Source organism: Pangasianodon hypophthalmus, chromosome 9, assembly GCF_027358585.1.
Source record: "Pangasianodon hypophthalmus isolate fPanHyp1 chromosome 9, fPanHyp1.pri, whole genome shotgun sequence".
In the NCBI taxonomy this organism is placed as follows: Eukaryota; Metazoa; Chordata; class Actinopteri; order Siluriformes; family Pangasiidae; genus Pangasianodon; species Pangasianodon hypophthalmus.
Genome location: NC_069718.1, coordinates 10,625,034 through 10,638,881, shown reverse-complemented (window position 1 = coordinate 10,638,881; position 13,848 = coordinate 10,625,034). Strand labels below are relative to the sequence as shown.

At 35.9% G+C, this 13,848-nt stretch overlaps 1 protein-coding gene across 1 annotated transcript in view; it reads left to right on the top strand.

Moving 5' to 3' along the window:
* The window catches only part of cdx1a (caudal type homeobox 1a), an 8,284-nt gene extending 558 nt beyond the window's left edge, over positions 1–7,726 (top strand). Inside the window, exons 2-3 of the mRNA XM_026918830.3 lie at positions 5,805–5,953; positions 6,982–7,726. Coding sequence (XP_026774631.3) covers positions 5,805–5,953; positions 6,982–7,179 — 347 coding nt within the window. The 3' untranslated portion in view covers positions 7,180–7,726. The remainder of the gene's footprint in view (positions 1–5,804; positions 5,954–6,981) is intronic.
* The last annotated feature ends 6,122 nt before the right edge of the window (positions 7,727–13,848 follow it).

Sequence of the window (13,848 nt, the reverse complement as noted above, 5' to 3'; positions counted from 1 at the left end):
CACGCGCTTTCAACTGCATTATTACATCATTATAAACGTTTATGAAACTTATTTCAAAGTTAATTCTATGGTAAATCTCTACAGCCAACACTCTTCATTGTCAAAAAAAAGCCATCAGCTCTCTAATTATATTTCAAGCATGCTCCAATTACCTTTGACCCCGTCACCCTAATGTTATTGGGTCTTCTCAAGAAAACAAGCCAAAGGATATGAAAACAAAAGTTACTAACTTAATGCACCCTAAATAAATAAAGAAATAAATAAATAAGGAAGGTTACTCCAGGAAGAATCTCTGTTTTTTTTTTTCAATAAGGTTAATTTAGGAACTATTTATGTTTCGAAACCCTTTGCAAAGGTTCCTAGAGAATTTCATTTGCTTCAGAAGAAAATGCCCTAAAATATCTTCCATGAATCTTTTTTTTTTTCACAATCAGGTTTTTTTCAATCAAATCAAAATAATGACAACGAATATTGCACTACTTTCACACTAAACAGAACCGCAACTGAAATCCACTCTTCTGACCGTCTGCTACCGAAGATAGAAATCTGAACAATAGGTGTATTAAATCACTCAAGTCATTAATGGTATCTTGAGGCACCATGTAGCACATAATTTACACATTATTAGCGGTTTTCTACAAGCTTATCAGTGTGGAATGAAGGCTCAGAGTTTATGAGGTGATAAGAAGGTGGTCCTCTCGTATCTTATGTGTGTGTTGGTGTCTATGTGGCTCCCAGAGGCCCCTCTAAAAAACTCATTATTTGTGTCGTTTATTAAAAATCATCTTTAGGAATGATTATACTGTAGTACATTTTAGTGACATATTTTAAAAAGGATCAGTTCAAAAAACAAACGGACAGAGTGCTCTGTTTCAAAGCTTGTGCAGCGGCAAGAACAAGATGTACCTGCAGGAGTTTTGGTAACATGGCTAATCTAATATGTATAAAAAATGTTAAAAACGATGTTATAGTGTAGTATTTACATTTGTGTTTATTTAACCTAATTGGTTTATTTGTTTATGCATTTATTCATTTATTAGAGGCTACTGGAGTGTGTCTCTATGACCTTAAGTATCCATATAGCCTACTTTATAACACCTGTTATGGGGTTATCTTTTGAGTAGTATATGAGGTTTGAGACCTCATATAGCGAATGTTACCAATTAACCTCACAACTAACACTTTACTACTGTATTTTATCATTTTATTGACATGCACTATTTTACTCTATCCATGAGCCACAGATTGTGTTAATGAGCCATTAGGCTACTGGTAAAGTAATTGTAGAACATTTCTGGACACAAGTATAGGGGCCATCGGGAGAGTTTACGAAAGTTTTTCACATATGCATGCAAACTACATACTGTTCACCTAGTCATATATATATATATATATATATATATATATATATATATATATATATATATATATATATATATATATGGTAAATTTTTTGTGAGTCATTTATTGCTCAGAGTGCTCAACCTGGAGATTTCTCAATTCCAGAATTATGGGTTGAGATTAAAAATCCTGGATCTCCAAGGAAAAAAGTGTACACCCCGCCTCCTACTTCACCTCACACCCCCGACTACAGTGTTTGTGGGCTCCTTTCTAGCTTTGGACTCCCAAATCATTAGAGCTCCCCCTATTACACCACCCCTGAGCACTATGTATTTATAGTCTAACTCCATGTTAACTTGAAGGACTGTACAATAGGAAATAGTGCTAGGTAAACTACTAAGCTCATACCAACTGAATCCCCTATAAAATGAGCAAAGTTGCTTTACTGAGTTTACAGTTCTGTAAAATAGGAACTCTCGATAATACCCTTCTGATGTACAGTGTGTAGGTGACGTATCTGAAACCTGTCAGCTACATGTGCTCACCAAACATAACACTTCCTAATTTTACTAACTATCTCACCAGAGCTCAGCCTCATTTCACTATGTATCTCTGCCAGGCTCCTAATTTAACTCATGGCTGTTTGCACGTGGTAGTCAGGAAGTGCTATGCTTGCTAGGAGAAACATGCTGGCGTCCCAGAGTCGGTGCTGTAACCACAATATTATTATGTTGCTAAGAAGTCTAACTATGTTAGCTGCTTGTTCTCTAATTGGTTAAAAAAAAAAAAAAAGGATAGTGGACTCTAAACAGAAAGTGAGATTTGATGGTGATTTGGAGCTCCTACAATTTAGAGACAGAATTCTCTAGATAATAGAATTAGAAACAATCAGAAATAATCAGAAGTGTGAAAAGTTATGATTTGAAAAGAATAATAATAATAATAATAATAATAATAATAATAATAATAATTTTTTATATTATTTTTTGCCCACTATTATCATTATTATTATTATACTACTAGTATTATTACAATAATCAGCTATAGATAGAGACTGTGAGTCAGTATTTCCTCCTAGTGTATGGTGAAAGATGAACGCATGTATACCACTCTACAGTCAAGTTGCGTGTCCAAAGGTGGTGCAGTGTTGCCCAACATTAGTGTATTATCCATCACTGGGTCAAAGCACAAGGCGTCCTTGAACGTAGCAGCCTGTCTCCTGGTGAAAGATTTTCTGAAAAGCTAACAGCAGAAGCCAGGCTGTCTGATGACATGCAGGCCGCGCCCTGCTGTGTCCACTACAGGAGGAACCCATGAACGCTGATAACACTGACAGGGGTGCATGTGTGTAGGTGTGTGCGTGTGTCCGAGAGAGATAGCCAAAGTGTGTGTGTGTGTGTGTGTGTGTGTGTGTGTGGAGAGAGAGAGAGAGATCCGGTACACGGCTACAGTCAACTACCTGAGAGATCGAAAATCTCAGGGTGGCAACTCAGGCTACATTACGAAATGAGGAAAATAAACACAAAATCCCCATTCTGTGAAGTCAGAATTCATATTTCTAATCTGGAATATTTGAATGCTTAGTCACTTTGAGGAAATACCAGTGATTTTTCTTGTACAGTTCAGTACAAGTTAGTGGCAAAGTTATGAGTTAAGAATTAAAATCAAATATATAATGGATTTGTCCTAGCCTTCAATCTACTGTCCATAAATGTCTCAATGTGTCTGTGAATAAATGGTACTCATGCTACACACGTTTATATACACAGACACAAGTGTCTAAGTGTGTGTATACACTCATCGTCGACTTTAATAGGAGCACCTGTACACCTGCTCATTTATGCAGCTGTCCAATCATTCAATCATGTGGCAGCAGCACAATGCATAAAATCATACAGATACAGGTCAAGAGCTTCAGTTAATGTTCACATCAAACATCAAAATGGGGGAAAATGTGATCTCTGTGAATTTAACCATGGTGTGGTTGTTGGTGTAGGCTGGTTTGAGTATTTCAGAATCTGCTGATCTCCTGGGATTTTCAAAAACAACAGTCTCTAGAGTTTACACAGAATGGTGCAGAAAAAAAAAAACATCCTGTATGTGAATCAGAGCAGTCAGAGGAGAGTGACCAGAATGGTCTGAGCTGACAGGAAGTCTATAGTAACTCAAATAAGCACTGCCACATGATTGGCTGATTGGGTAACTGCATAAATGAGCAGGTGTACAGGTGTTCCTATTAAAGTGAATGGCGAGTGTATATATGTTTGCTTGAGTCCATGTGCTTGGGTTAACATGCCGGTAATAGCATGTCTTATCTAACAGGTTAGACTTATATCAATATATCATCAGCTCAGCGTCTCGTCAGGACACATTCAAGATCAATTCCATTAGTGACTAAACCAGCTTAAGCACTGGGTGTATATATTTGTTTTTGGCCTGTTTTTCCACAGTGCAAACAAGATTTGATAAGATTTACCACAAAACTTGACCTGGTGATTGTGGAGCCTGTGAAATATTTAAAGAGTACAACTTATATGTAGGGTATGTATTATATAAATACAGACATTACATTAAAAAAAATATTGGAAGAAGTTTTAGTTTTAGTTTTAGACTCTTTTAGAAATGGCAGAACACTTTTCAGTTTTTCAGCTGTGCCTTTGATTGTTCTGTGTAAAACCCTTTATAATAACCCTTATTTATTCATTTAACCCTTAAAAACGCTCAAAGAACCAAGTATATATATATATATATATATATATATATATATTCAATTCAATTCAATTTTATTTGTATAGCGCTTTTAACAATGGACATTGTCACAAAGCAGCTTTACAGAAATAAATGGATTCACAAAAATATATTGTAAATATTTAAATTTATCACTGTGAATTTATCCCTATATATGTGTGTGTGTGTGTGTGTGTGTGTAAAAAAAAAGACTTGAAAAACACTTTTTTTGTAAGAATATAAAAGAGAAAAGATGGATTTGATCACATTTATTTTTTTTTTTGTAGCAAAACTTTTAATTTTCTGCTTTTTAGCGTATGCTATGCTAAACATCAAAATTTGTAACCATTTTAGCTTTTGGGTTTTAACAATCCTCAAGGTTTACCTCCAGATTGTCAGCTTGTCCAAATAAATTTCACTGAGTTACATTCACCATTTCTTAAGGGATCAGGTCATATTCAGCATAATTTGTCTTAAGTGCTTAATTTTTCTCAAAAAATTAACTCTTAAATGCTTTAGAATCCAGTTCAGGAAGATGAATTCTAAAAATGTAAATGTACATATAATATTTTGGATTCTTTTTTTGGACAAGTGGTTAAAAACAAGAAGGAAACTATTGTCTACTGGGACAACCGTTTAGAAATACAGTATGATGAAAACATTGTCCTTTATTTGCACATACATTACATAGGGCTCTCAGTAGTTTGATTAATTTTTAATCAGAATGATGTAGTTAATAATTGAGGCACATAGCCGTGCTCTTCCAGGCACACAGAGGCTTTTTGTGTGTCATGTTATTACTCTGTGTCATAAGCAAATATTAATACACAATGTGATGTCCATCTGGGAAACAGATACTTTAATGTGGAAGCATGTACAGTACTTTTTGCTATTGCCTGAATTGAGGAGTCTAAGGTTCTGTAAATCGTCAAGCTGATATTTCAGGTCAAAACCTTTGATCTCCATGTGAATAGAGGTGTTAAAAATACCTAAAATCTTTACTCAAATAAAAGTGAAATTACTCATCTAAACCATAACCATATACTCTGGTAAATGTTGCAGTAGATGTAGTAGAAAAGTATAAATTTTATTTATAAAATTTAGTATAAAGATTAACAAAAAAGCATCAATTCCCTCACTAAATTTTGTTATTGATGATAAATTAGCTAAGGCTAACTAACAACAGCTTTATTTCTCAAATCTCCCACATTAGCTAGCACGATAACTTGGACGATATAAACCGAATGCAAATAGCTAACTTTCGTAATACAAACTGTCTTGATAAATACAAGGTGTACATAGCAACAGATAGATTACAGTGATAGTTATTAGGTCTCATCCTCGCTGTCATATCTGTTAAAGTTTGGATCAACTCCTTGAAGCTGTGTCATGCTAAAAAAGTCACCTCATGACTATAAAAATATAATAAATAAAAATGTAAATTAAAAATATAAATATGTGATTATAGAGGAGTGTAGTGATATAGTGTTTGGAAGAGAAGTGAGTAGAAAGTAGTTTTTTTTTTTTGTGAAATGTAGGAAATAAAAGTCTAAAGTTTTAGGTGAAGGAAAACTCAGGTAAAATAATTGTACTTTGTTAATTCCAACATTCTTGTGCATTCTTTCCCTCCAAAATATTAAAAACCGACAAACACTATCTTTCAAATTTATCAACATTCTCAAAAAGTGAGATTTTCTCTTTACTGTATTTCACTAATATTCCTTTTCCGACTACAGGAGGGAAGACGAGGACAAAGGACAAGTACAGGGTGGTGTACAGCGACCACCAGCGCCTGGAGCTCGAGAAGGAATTCCACTTCAGCCGCTACATCACCATCAGGCGGAAAGCTGAGCTCGCCGTGGCTCTCAGCCTCTCCGAACGCCAGGTGGGTCAGACTTCACCACGTACAGAGAGAGGAAAAGGACTTGTATTGATAAATTAACTCAAGCTGTAGCCGTAACATTGTCTGGTCTGGCATTGAAACTGATAAACATGTTTGCTGCTGCACTCTAATTCCTTTATCTAAAGATAATCTTAAAGTGACATGTTGACAAAAAAGGATATTTACAGTTTCATATTTTCAAAAAAGACATATTTGGTGTCTAGGTTTTGCTGTTTTAATTTTGCAGCTATGAGCTAACAAGTCATGGAACTTATTAATTATGATAGTCCTCATTTAACTGTTTAGGTACTGTATGTAGTCTATAGTGTGGCTATGTTGTTAGGTTTTTCTTTCACTTTTAGTAATTTTAGTTCTAGGGACAAATTGAAAGTTCTGATAAAGGCAAAACATGTTTCATGTATCATTAATGCTGCACAAGTAAAAACATCAGTATTATATGCGGCCAAACGTGGGACTAATATAAACAGAATTAACTTAGTCTGATTTTTATTTTGCTTAATTTTAGTTAGGGTTCAGTTGTTTAGTTTAGTTGTAGCTTTTGATTAAATTTTAGCTTGCACTAACCTTGACCTTTGTAACTTTTCATGCTAATTATGTCGTGACTAGCTTTTTATGAATATATTTCATTGTCAGCCTAAAGGATGTAGGTTAGATTTAATTTTTGGTTAATGTTTTTAAGGCTTTTTATATTAAATGGATTCTTAATTACTCTTTATATATATATATATATATATATATATATATATATATATATATATATATATATATATAAAAAGCCTATATATATATATTATTAATTCTAGTTTAATTCTAGCACTACTGGTAAATATCTATTGACCTTCCAAACATAGACCGGTCCTCTGTCCTGGAATATTTTACATCATTTCTTTTAAATATAATTTTTTGCTGATTAAGTATAGACAGGACGTAAAGGTTGTTTCTTCTGTACTGTGCTATGCCTACTAACAAGAACTTCATTTCTGTTCCTGTTGATATTTTATGTTGAACAGGTAAAGATCTGGTTTCAGAACAGACGTGCCAAAGAGAGGAAGATGAACAGGAAGAAGATCCAGCAGTCGCAGCAGGCCTCCACCACTACAGCCACTCCACCAGACGTCGATATCCACGCGAACGCTGCTATAGTCGCAAGCACCAGCGGCAGCATGTTGACAGACACGTTATCTACGGCTATTAAAGAAGAATACTAAAAACTGCTGATAGCAGAGGTGGAACATGCAATGTGGACGTTAAACCAAAGAAACCAAACGTTTACACTACACTCTCAGTGATATCAATAAAAACACATGGGAAAATTTTCTACACAAGAAATAGCAAATGAAGCACAGTATTTTAATTGCTTTTCAGTTATAACAGAAATTGCCATCATGATTAAGGAGAAGCATAAGCTTCCAGGATATGCAGCTGTTTTAAAGCTCTCACCAATTATTGATTATGTACCTTTTTAGAAAGTTTAGTCTATATGTGAAATGTTGTATGAACTGTATGTGTGAAATGTTTTGTACTGTGTGCCAAACCAATGAGACTATTAACTATTTGGAACAAGTAAATAAACTATAAATATGATACGTTAATCTTTGTATGCAGAATAAAAAGTAAATATTGTAAAACATAAGAATTCTGTAATTCTTAAAAAAAAAAAAAGTTGTAGGAGTGGACTTGTGTTTTATGGCTGTAAGTTTTCTCATTTGGTGATGCTACAAGAGTAAATAAATACACGGTTGTCATGTGAAAAAACTTGGCTGCTGAACACCTGCTGCGTGGATAATGAGGTTATGGAGGAATGTCCTTTCAGCTAAAGGAGTTACTTTGACCTGTTGATCGTTAAGTGCTGGGTGTGGCGTGGCCAAAGTTGCTCGCATCGTTTCATAGTCAGATGATTCATCTCAATTACAGATACAAGATACGTGATAGTTTTCCACATTTGGCTCTACATGATGCCATGTCAACAAAATCAACCTTTGCTTTGGAAATGCAAGATTGATTTTTTTTAATGACACAAACTCAGTGTAAGTGCATACTCTGCATTATGTGGTCTTGAGAGTATTGGATTATAAAGAGTACAGAGATAAAGGTTAACCTGGGACCAAATTTCATTTTTCAAGATAACCAATAGTAATTCTTATAAAACAAAAACTGTTGATTATCTGAAGCAATAATGAACAACTAACTGATTTTTCATTTAAAATTTCATTGTATCCATAATTGTAAAAAAAACTATTCTCCTATTCAACTGCTCCTGATGTCCTGTACATAATAATAATAATAATAATAATAATAATAATTTATCTGTTAAGTTTAAGGAACTTTCTTCAAAGATAAAATGTGAAAAGCAATTAGATAAAGTTATTTAGTTAAACTTGATGTCAATTATCATGTTGTGTTACTGAAAGAAAAACCTAATCATCACCTAACATGATGTAATATACAGTAAATACAGTAAATAAATACAAAGTCTGATGTGGAATTTATACATATATTTCTTTGAAATATGAGCTAAGGCGTTCTGAAAATTCTAAAAACCAACGTGCTTTCACACTTGCAAATTCATAACAGTTGACTCTAAAGGAAAAGTTCAGCTTATGGAAAAAAGTCTAATGAAATTCAAGCCAATTCAATTTTATTTGTATAGTGCATTGTCAAAGCAGTTTTGGAGAAATCCAGATGTAAGATCACAGTTGAGGCTAAAAGTTTACATACACCTAGGCTAAACATATTCAATCTCAATTTTTAACAACTCAATACATTTCATGTTACCATGCTTTTCCATTGGCAAGTCAGTCATACTTTACTTTGTTAAGTGAATACAAAGTGAATACTTTGTTCACATCAGTGGAAATTTTAAAACAATCAATTAGAGACAGATTTATTTCAGCTTTAATTCACTATATCAGAATTCCAATGGGTCGGGAGTTTGCATACGCCAAGTTGACATATTTTTTGGCAGGAAGATTCCAGAAATTGGTGTAATGGCTTTTAGAAGTTTCTGATTGGACATTGTAATTAGGAGTTACCTGGGAGTGTACCAGTGGCTGTAAAATGGCCTACCTTTAGAGTACCTTTTTGCCCTTGACACCCTTGAGAAAATCTAAGTAACTCAGCCAAGATCTCAGAAAAAAAAGCGGACCTCTACAAGTACAACAACTAAAAGTACCATGAGCATCTGTACAAACAATTGTATGCAAATATATAAATCTTGGGACCTCACAGCCACTGTATCATTCAGGAAAGGGGCACAAATTAACTCCCAGGGATGAATGAACTTTGGTCCAAAAGGTTCAGCTGAATCCCGAGGCAACAACAAATGAAGTTAGAGGCATCAGGCACCAAAGTATGTACATCCACCATTAAGAGAGTCCTACATTGCCATGGCTTAAAAGGCTGTCATGCAAGAAAGAAGCCCCTACTCTTAGATCAGAACAAAAAAGCCAGACTGAAGTGTGCAGGTGATCAGCAGCCTTTTGGAGGAGGGCTCTCTGGTCGGATCAAACATACATTTAACTTTTTGGCCATAATAATCAGTGCTATGCATAGAGGGGAAAAAGTGATAGTTCAAAAGTATTTTAAACTATAAAATTTTTTAAAAAATTAAGAATTTATAATGAGATCTAAAATGGGTGATCAAGTGATGTTAATGGAAGGTCAATCATAGATCAATGTCAGCTCCTCACAACTTACTGTGGACAATGTTCTCCATAACGACTGAGCAAAATGATAAATAAACAGCACCAAGGCTGACCTCCACACTCTATATAACAGCTCAGAGCTGATACTGTGTGCTACACAGGTTATTCAATACAGTACACCCTTAAAGAAAAGCCACATGAACTTCAGTGGCATGTCACGGAAAGGGGTGTGGCCAGACCTTTTACAATGGGGTGGCCAGGTTAGACCCAATGACTTTTTGGGGATTTCAGTCTAGGGAGGGGCAAAATACTAATCTGCATCCCAAAAAAAAAAAAAATTACATAATGTGACTATATATGTGAGGCCTGAGCAGGAATTCCATCGAATAGGAAAGACACACAACTGAGCACAATTTTTGTTTGTTGTCTAGCAAGCTATAAAAAAAAAGTCATTGCTAACCTAACATTAGGCTACAGTATATGGCTAAAAGTTTGTGGACATCTGACTCTCACACTCATATGTGCTTTTTGAACATCCCATTCCAGATTTAGCCCCCCTTTTGTGGATAAAATAACCTCCATTCTTCTGAAAAGGCTTTCCACTAGATTTTGGAGTGTGGCTGTGGGGATTTGTGATCATTCAGCTATAAGAGCGTTAGTGAGATCAGGCACTGATGTTGGGTGAGGAGGTCTGGGGTGCAGTCAGTGTTCCAGTTCATCCCAAAGGTGTTCAGTGGGGTTGAGGTCAGGGCTCTGTGCAGGCCACTTGAGTTCTTCCACTCCAACCTTGGCACACCATGTCTTCATGGAGCTCGCTTTGTGCACAGGAGCATTGTCATGCTGGAACATTTGGGCCCATTAGTTCCAGTGAGGAGAAATCTTATTGCCACAGCATACAAAGACATCCTATACAATTGTGTGCTTTCAACTTTGTGGCAACAGTTTGGGTAAGAAGCACATATGGGTGTGATGATCAGGTGTCTACATATTTCTGGCGATATAGTGTATATCTTACGAAATACACTAGCGTTACAAATTTGATATGATTAGCTAATGGAAGCTTATAACAAACTACTGTTTGAAACCTACTGTTATGCACATAAACGCGTAAAAAAAAACTTATGATCACCTGTGAAATGCAGATCTCAAATATATCAAAGCTGTACATTGCAGTTAAGGTGCACTTGATTTATCTGCATCAATGCTTCAGTGCGTGTGTGTGCACCCTCACACTGCTCATTGTATCTGCTTTCTTTTTCCTTACCAATATAAAATGGCTGTTTACAGGAACAATGTTGAAAACAGAAAGGCTTAGCTTGAGGTTTGGTAATGCATCAAACATTAACCATGCGGAAGCAGTAAAGAACTGCTCTGGATGAGGTGATAATGGGCTGTAAAGATAATGTACCTCTGCATTCTGATACTTTTGACCTTAGACCCTATTTTCTAGGCTTGTCGGTCACATTAAAGAATTAAAGATAAATTCCAACTTTAAAGAAACTTTCAAGAGACTTCAAAAAGAAAACCCATAAATTTTCTTTGAAACATTTTGTGATAGTCGGATTGTTGAGGTGTTTAAAAAGCTATAATGTAGACTGTAATTTACTATTTTACTGTTATAAGTAGGATACTATAGCAGGAGGAGATTACACTCCCGGCTACAGTAGCTTTACATGTACCTTTTTCCTGCACAAATTTATACACTCATATACAACAGTTCACACACGGCTCAGTTCTGATTTGTGATATCCACAGCTCTATATGCTTCATGTTATCTCATAATGATCATGGCATGTTAACTCGCTCTCTGTCCTCAATAACCTTAGTTTACCTTCCCAAAATCAAGCCCGGCCTTGGTCATTATCTGCTACGTGGTTTGTTATCAGTAATAAAACCCTGATACATATTCATCTTGTGTTGTCCTGTGTTTTGTTTGTTGGCATTTTCACCCGGAAGCAGGAATATTCATCAACCTACATCGAGCTGTAAACTGCGTGTTAGGTTGCAGAAAGGAACTGTTCTGGCATTGACTAAACACCAACTCTTTGTGGAAATTTTCAGAGTGCCAAATCTGTGATATTTCCTTAGATTTCTTCTTAGAATATCACGAAGGTGGATTATTTATCTGAGAGACATCATGAGGGACGATAAAATGAACTTTCATGGCACAGGGTGTAGGTTAAAAAAACTTCTAGTAAACCTTTCTATTAAGCGCATGCTCATAAATCATCATAACTGTACTTCTAAATCCTAAAGTTTGGTAATGATTCCTTGTAACGTTCATAAATTCAAATAATGCCTCATACAGTTCTAATGATGTGCTGTAAGTAATTCCTTGATAACTTATAACCATGCTCTAACAATTGACACTATTCATTATAATACCTTTTGCTGTTCTGAACAACCTTTACGACTAATAAAGACCTCTAAATAATTATAAAGCAGCTGCTACAGTTATTAACAATTTTAAAAAATCATTATAAACATTTAAAATGTCATCATTGAGATTACGGTTGCTTTATACTAATGCTGTATACCACATTCATTACCAACTTACAAAGTATTATAAGCACATTCATTCATTCATTCATTCATTCATCTTCAGGTCTTTATTCTTTTCAAGGATGATCCAAAGACTATCCCAGGAACACCGGGTGCAAGGTGGGAATACACACTGGAGGGGATACCAGCCCATCCCAGGTCACCATGTACACACATTCACACCTATGAGACAATGTTTTGGGGAGGTGGGAACATATTAGAGAACCTGGAGGAAACCCACGCAGACACGGGGAGAACATGCACAGAAACTCCACATAGAGAGTAAACAGGATCAAACCGGGGACCCTGGAGCTTTGATGTGACACAGCTCCAAGAACATAGACAGAGCGTTTTTTCAAAAGTAATGATGGACACTTTTATACAGGCACACATTCACCGAATATATAGTCACATGAGGCCTAAAATTGTTTTCCAACTACACAAGATAGACACTATTTTGCATATTGTTTCTTTCATAAGAATTCCACATGACAAATGTAAAAATGGTAAAAGTTCACCTAAATAGACCTACATTCTTAGAAATGGTTATTGAAGGGGTATTAAAGGGTACATTGGATAATTAACTAAAATGGTCCTACTTGGGTGGGGCACAGGGACTAAGTAGTTAGCACTGTTGCCTTGTACCTCCAGGGATGGGGGTTTGAATATCCTGTGTGCGTGGAGCTTGCATGCTTCGGGGATTTCCTCCAGGTACTCCGGTTTCCTCCCCAGTCCAAAGGATTGATTGGCATTTCCAAATTATCTGCAGTGTGTGAATGAATGTGTGTGATTGTGCCCTGCAATGAGTTGGCACCCCATCCAGGGTGTCCCCTGCCTTGTACCCCGAGTTCCCTGGGATAGGCTCCAGGTTCCCCTGCAACCCTATGTAGGCTAAGCGGTACAGAAGATGGATGGTTCTTCTTGGGACACTTTCTGATAAAAAAAAAGGGTTCTAGAAAGAACCTTTACAGGGACCTCAGGGCGACAACTAAAGATCCCTTAAATGTATAGTATCAGCCTTGCAGTTTTTTGATAAATAGATACACCATAACTTAAACCAAATTCCATTCACGTTAATATCTAGAAATATTAAGTCTCTGAATGTCATCAATTTTACATATCTAATAATTTTGTTTAGTTGCATTGCAGCCTAACAACTCCAGGGTCCCCTAATCAAGCCTGAGATTGGTTTACTGTATGTCTGGAGATTCACACGTTCTCCCTGTGTTTGTATGGGTTTCCTCCAGGTTCTTCATTTTCCTACCACCTTGTAAAAATATGACAGTAGACCCAGTCAGCTGCACTAAATTGTCCTTAGGTGTGAATGGATGTGTGAATATACAATATGCACATGATGCCCTGCAATGCACTGACGTCCCATCCAGGGTATATTCCTTCTTAGGCACGGGATCCACCTGGACCCTGACCAAGATAAATGAATAAAAGATGAATTAATAATTTTGTTTAGGAAGGGAAAGTTCTATCTGTAACGTGTCAATTCTGCGTGAATAAATGAACATTGACCACGCTCGTAGCCCTAACCTTAAAGGTGCACTAGGTAAAATTAGTCAAAATTATAGTTAAGCATGTGCATTAATCTTTGCCTCCAGAACCTACAGAGTTCAACTATAGTTAGCATTGCAAGGACTGTCATGACCTCACTTTCAAGCATGCTCGGCCATTCAACTGCTT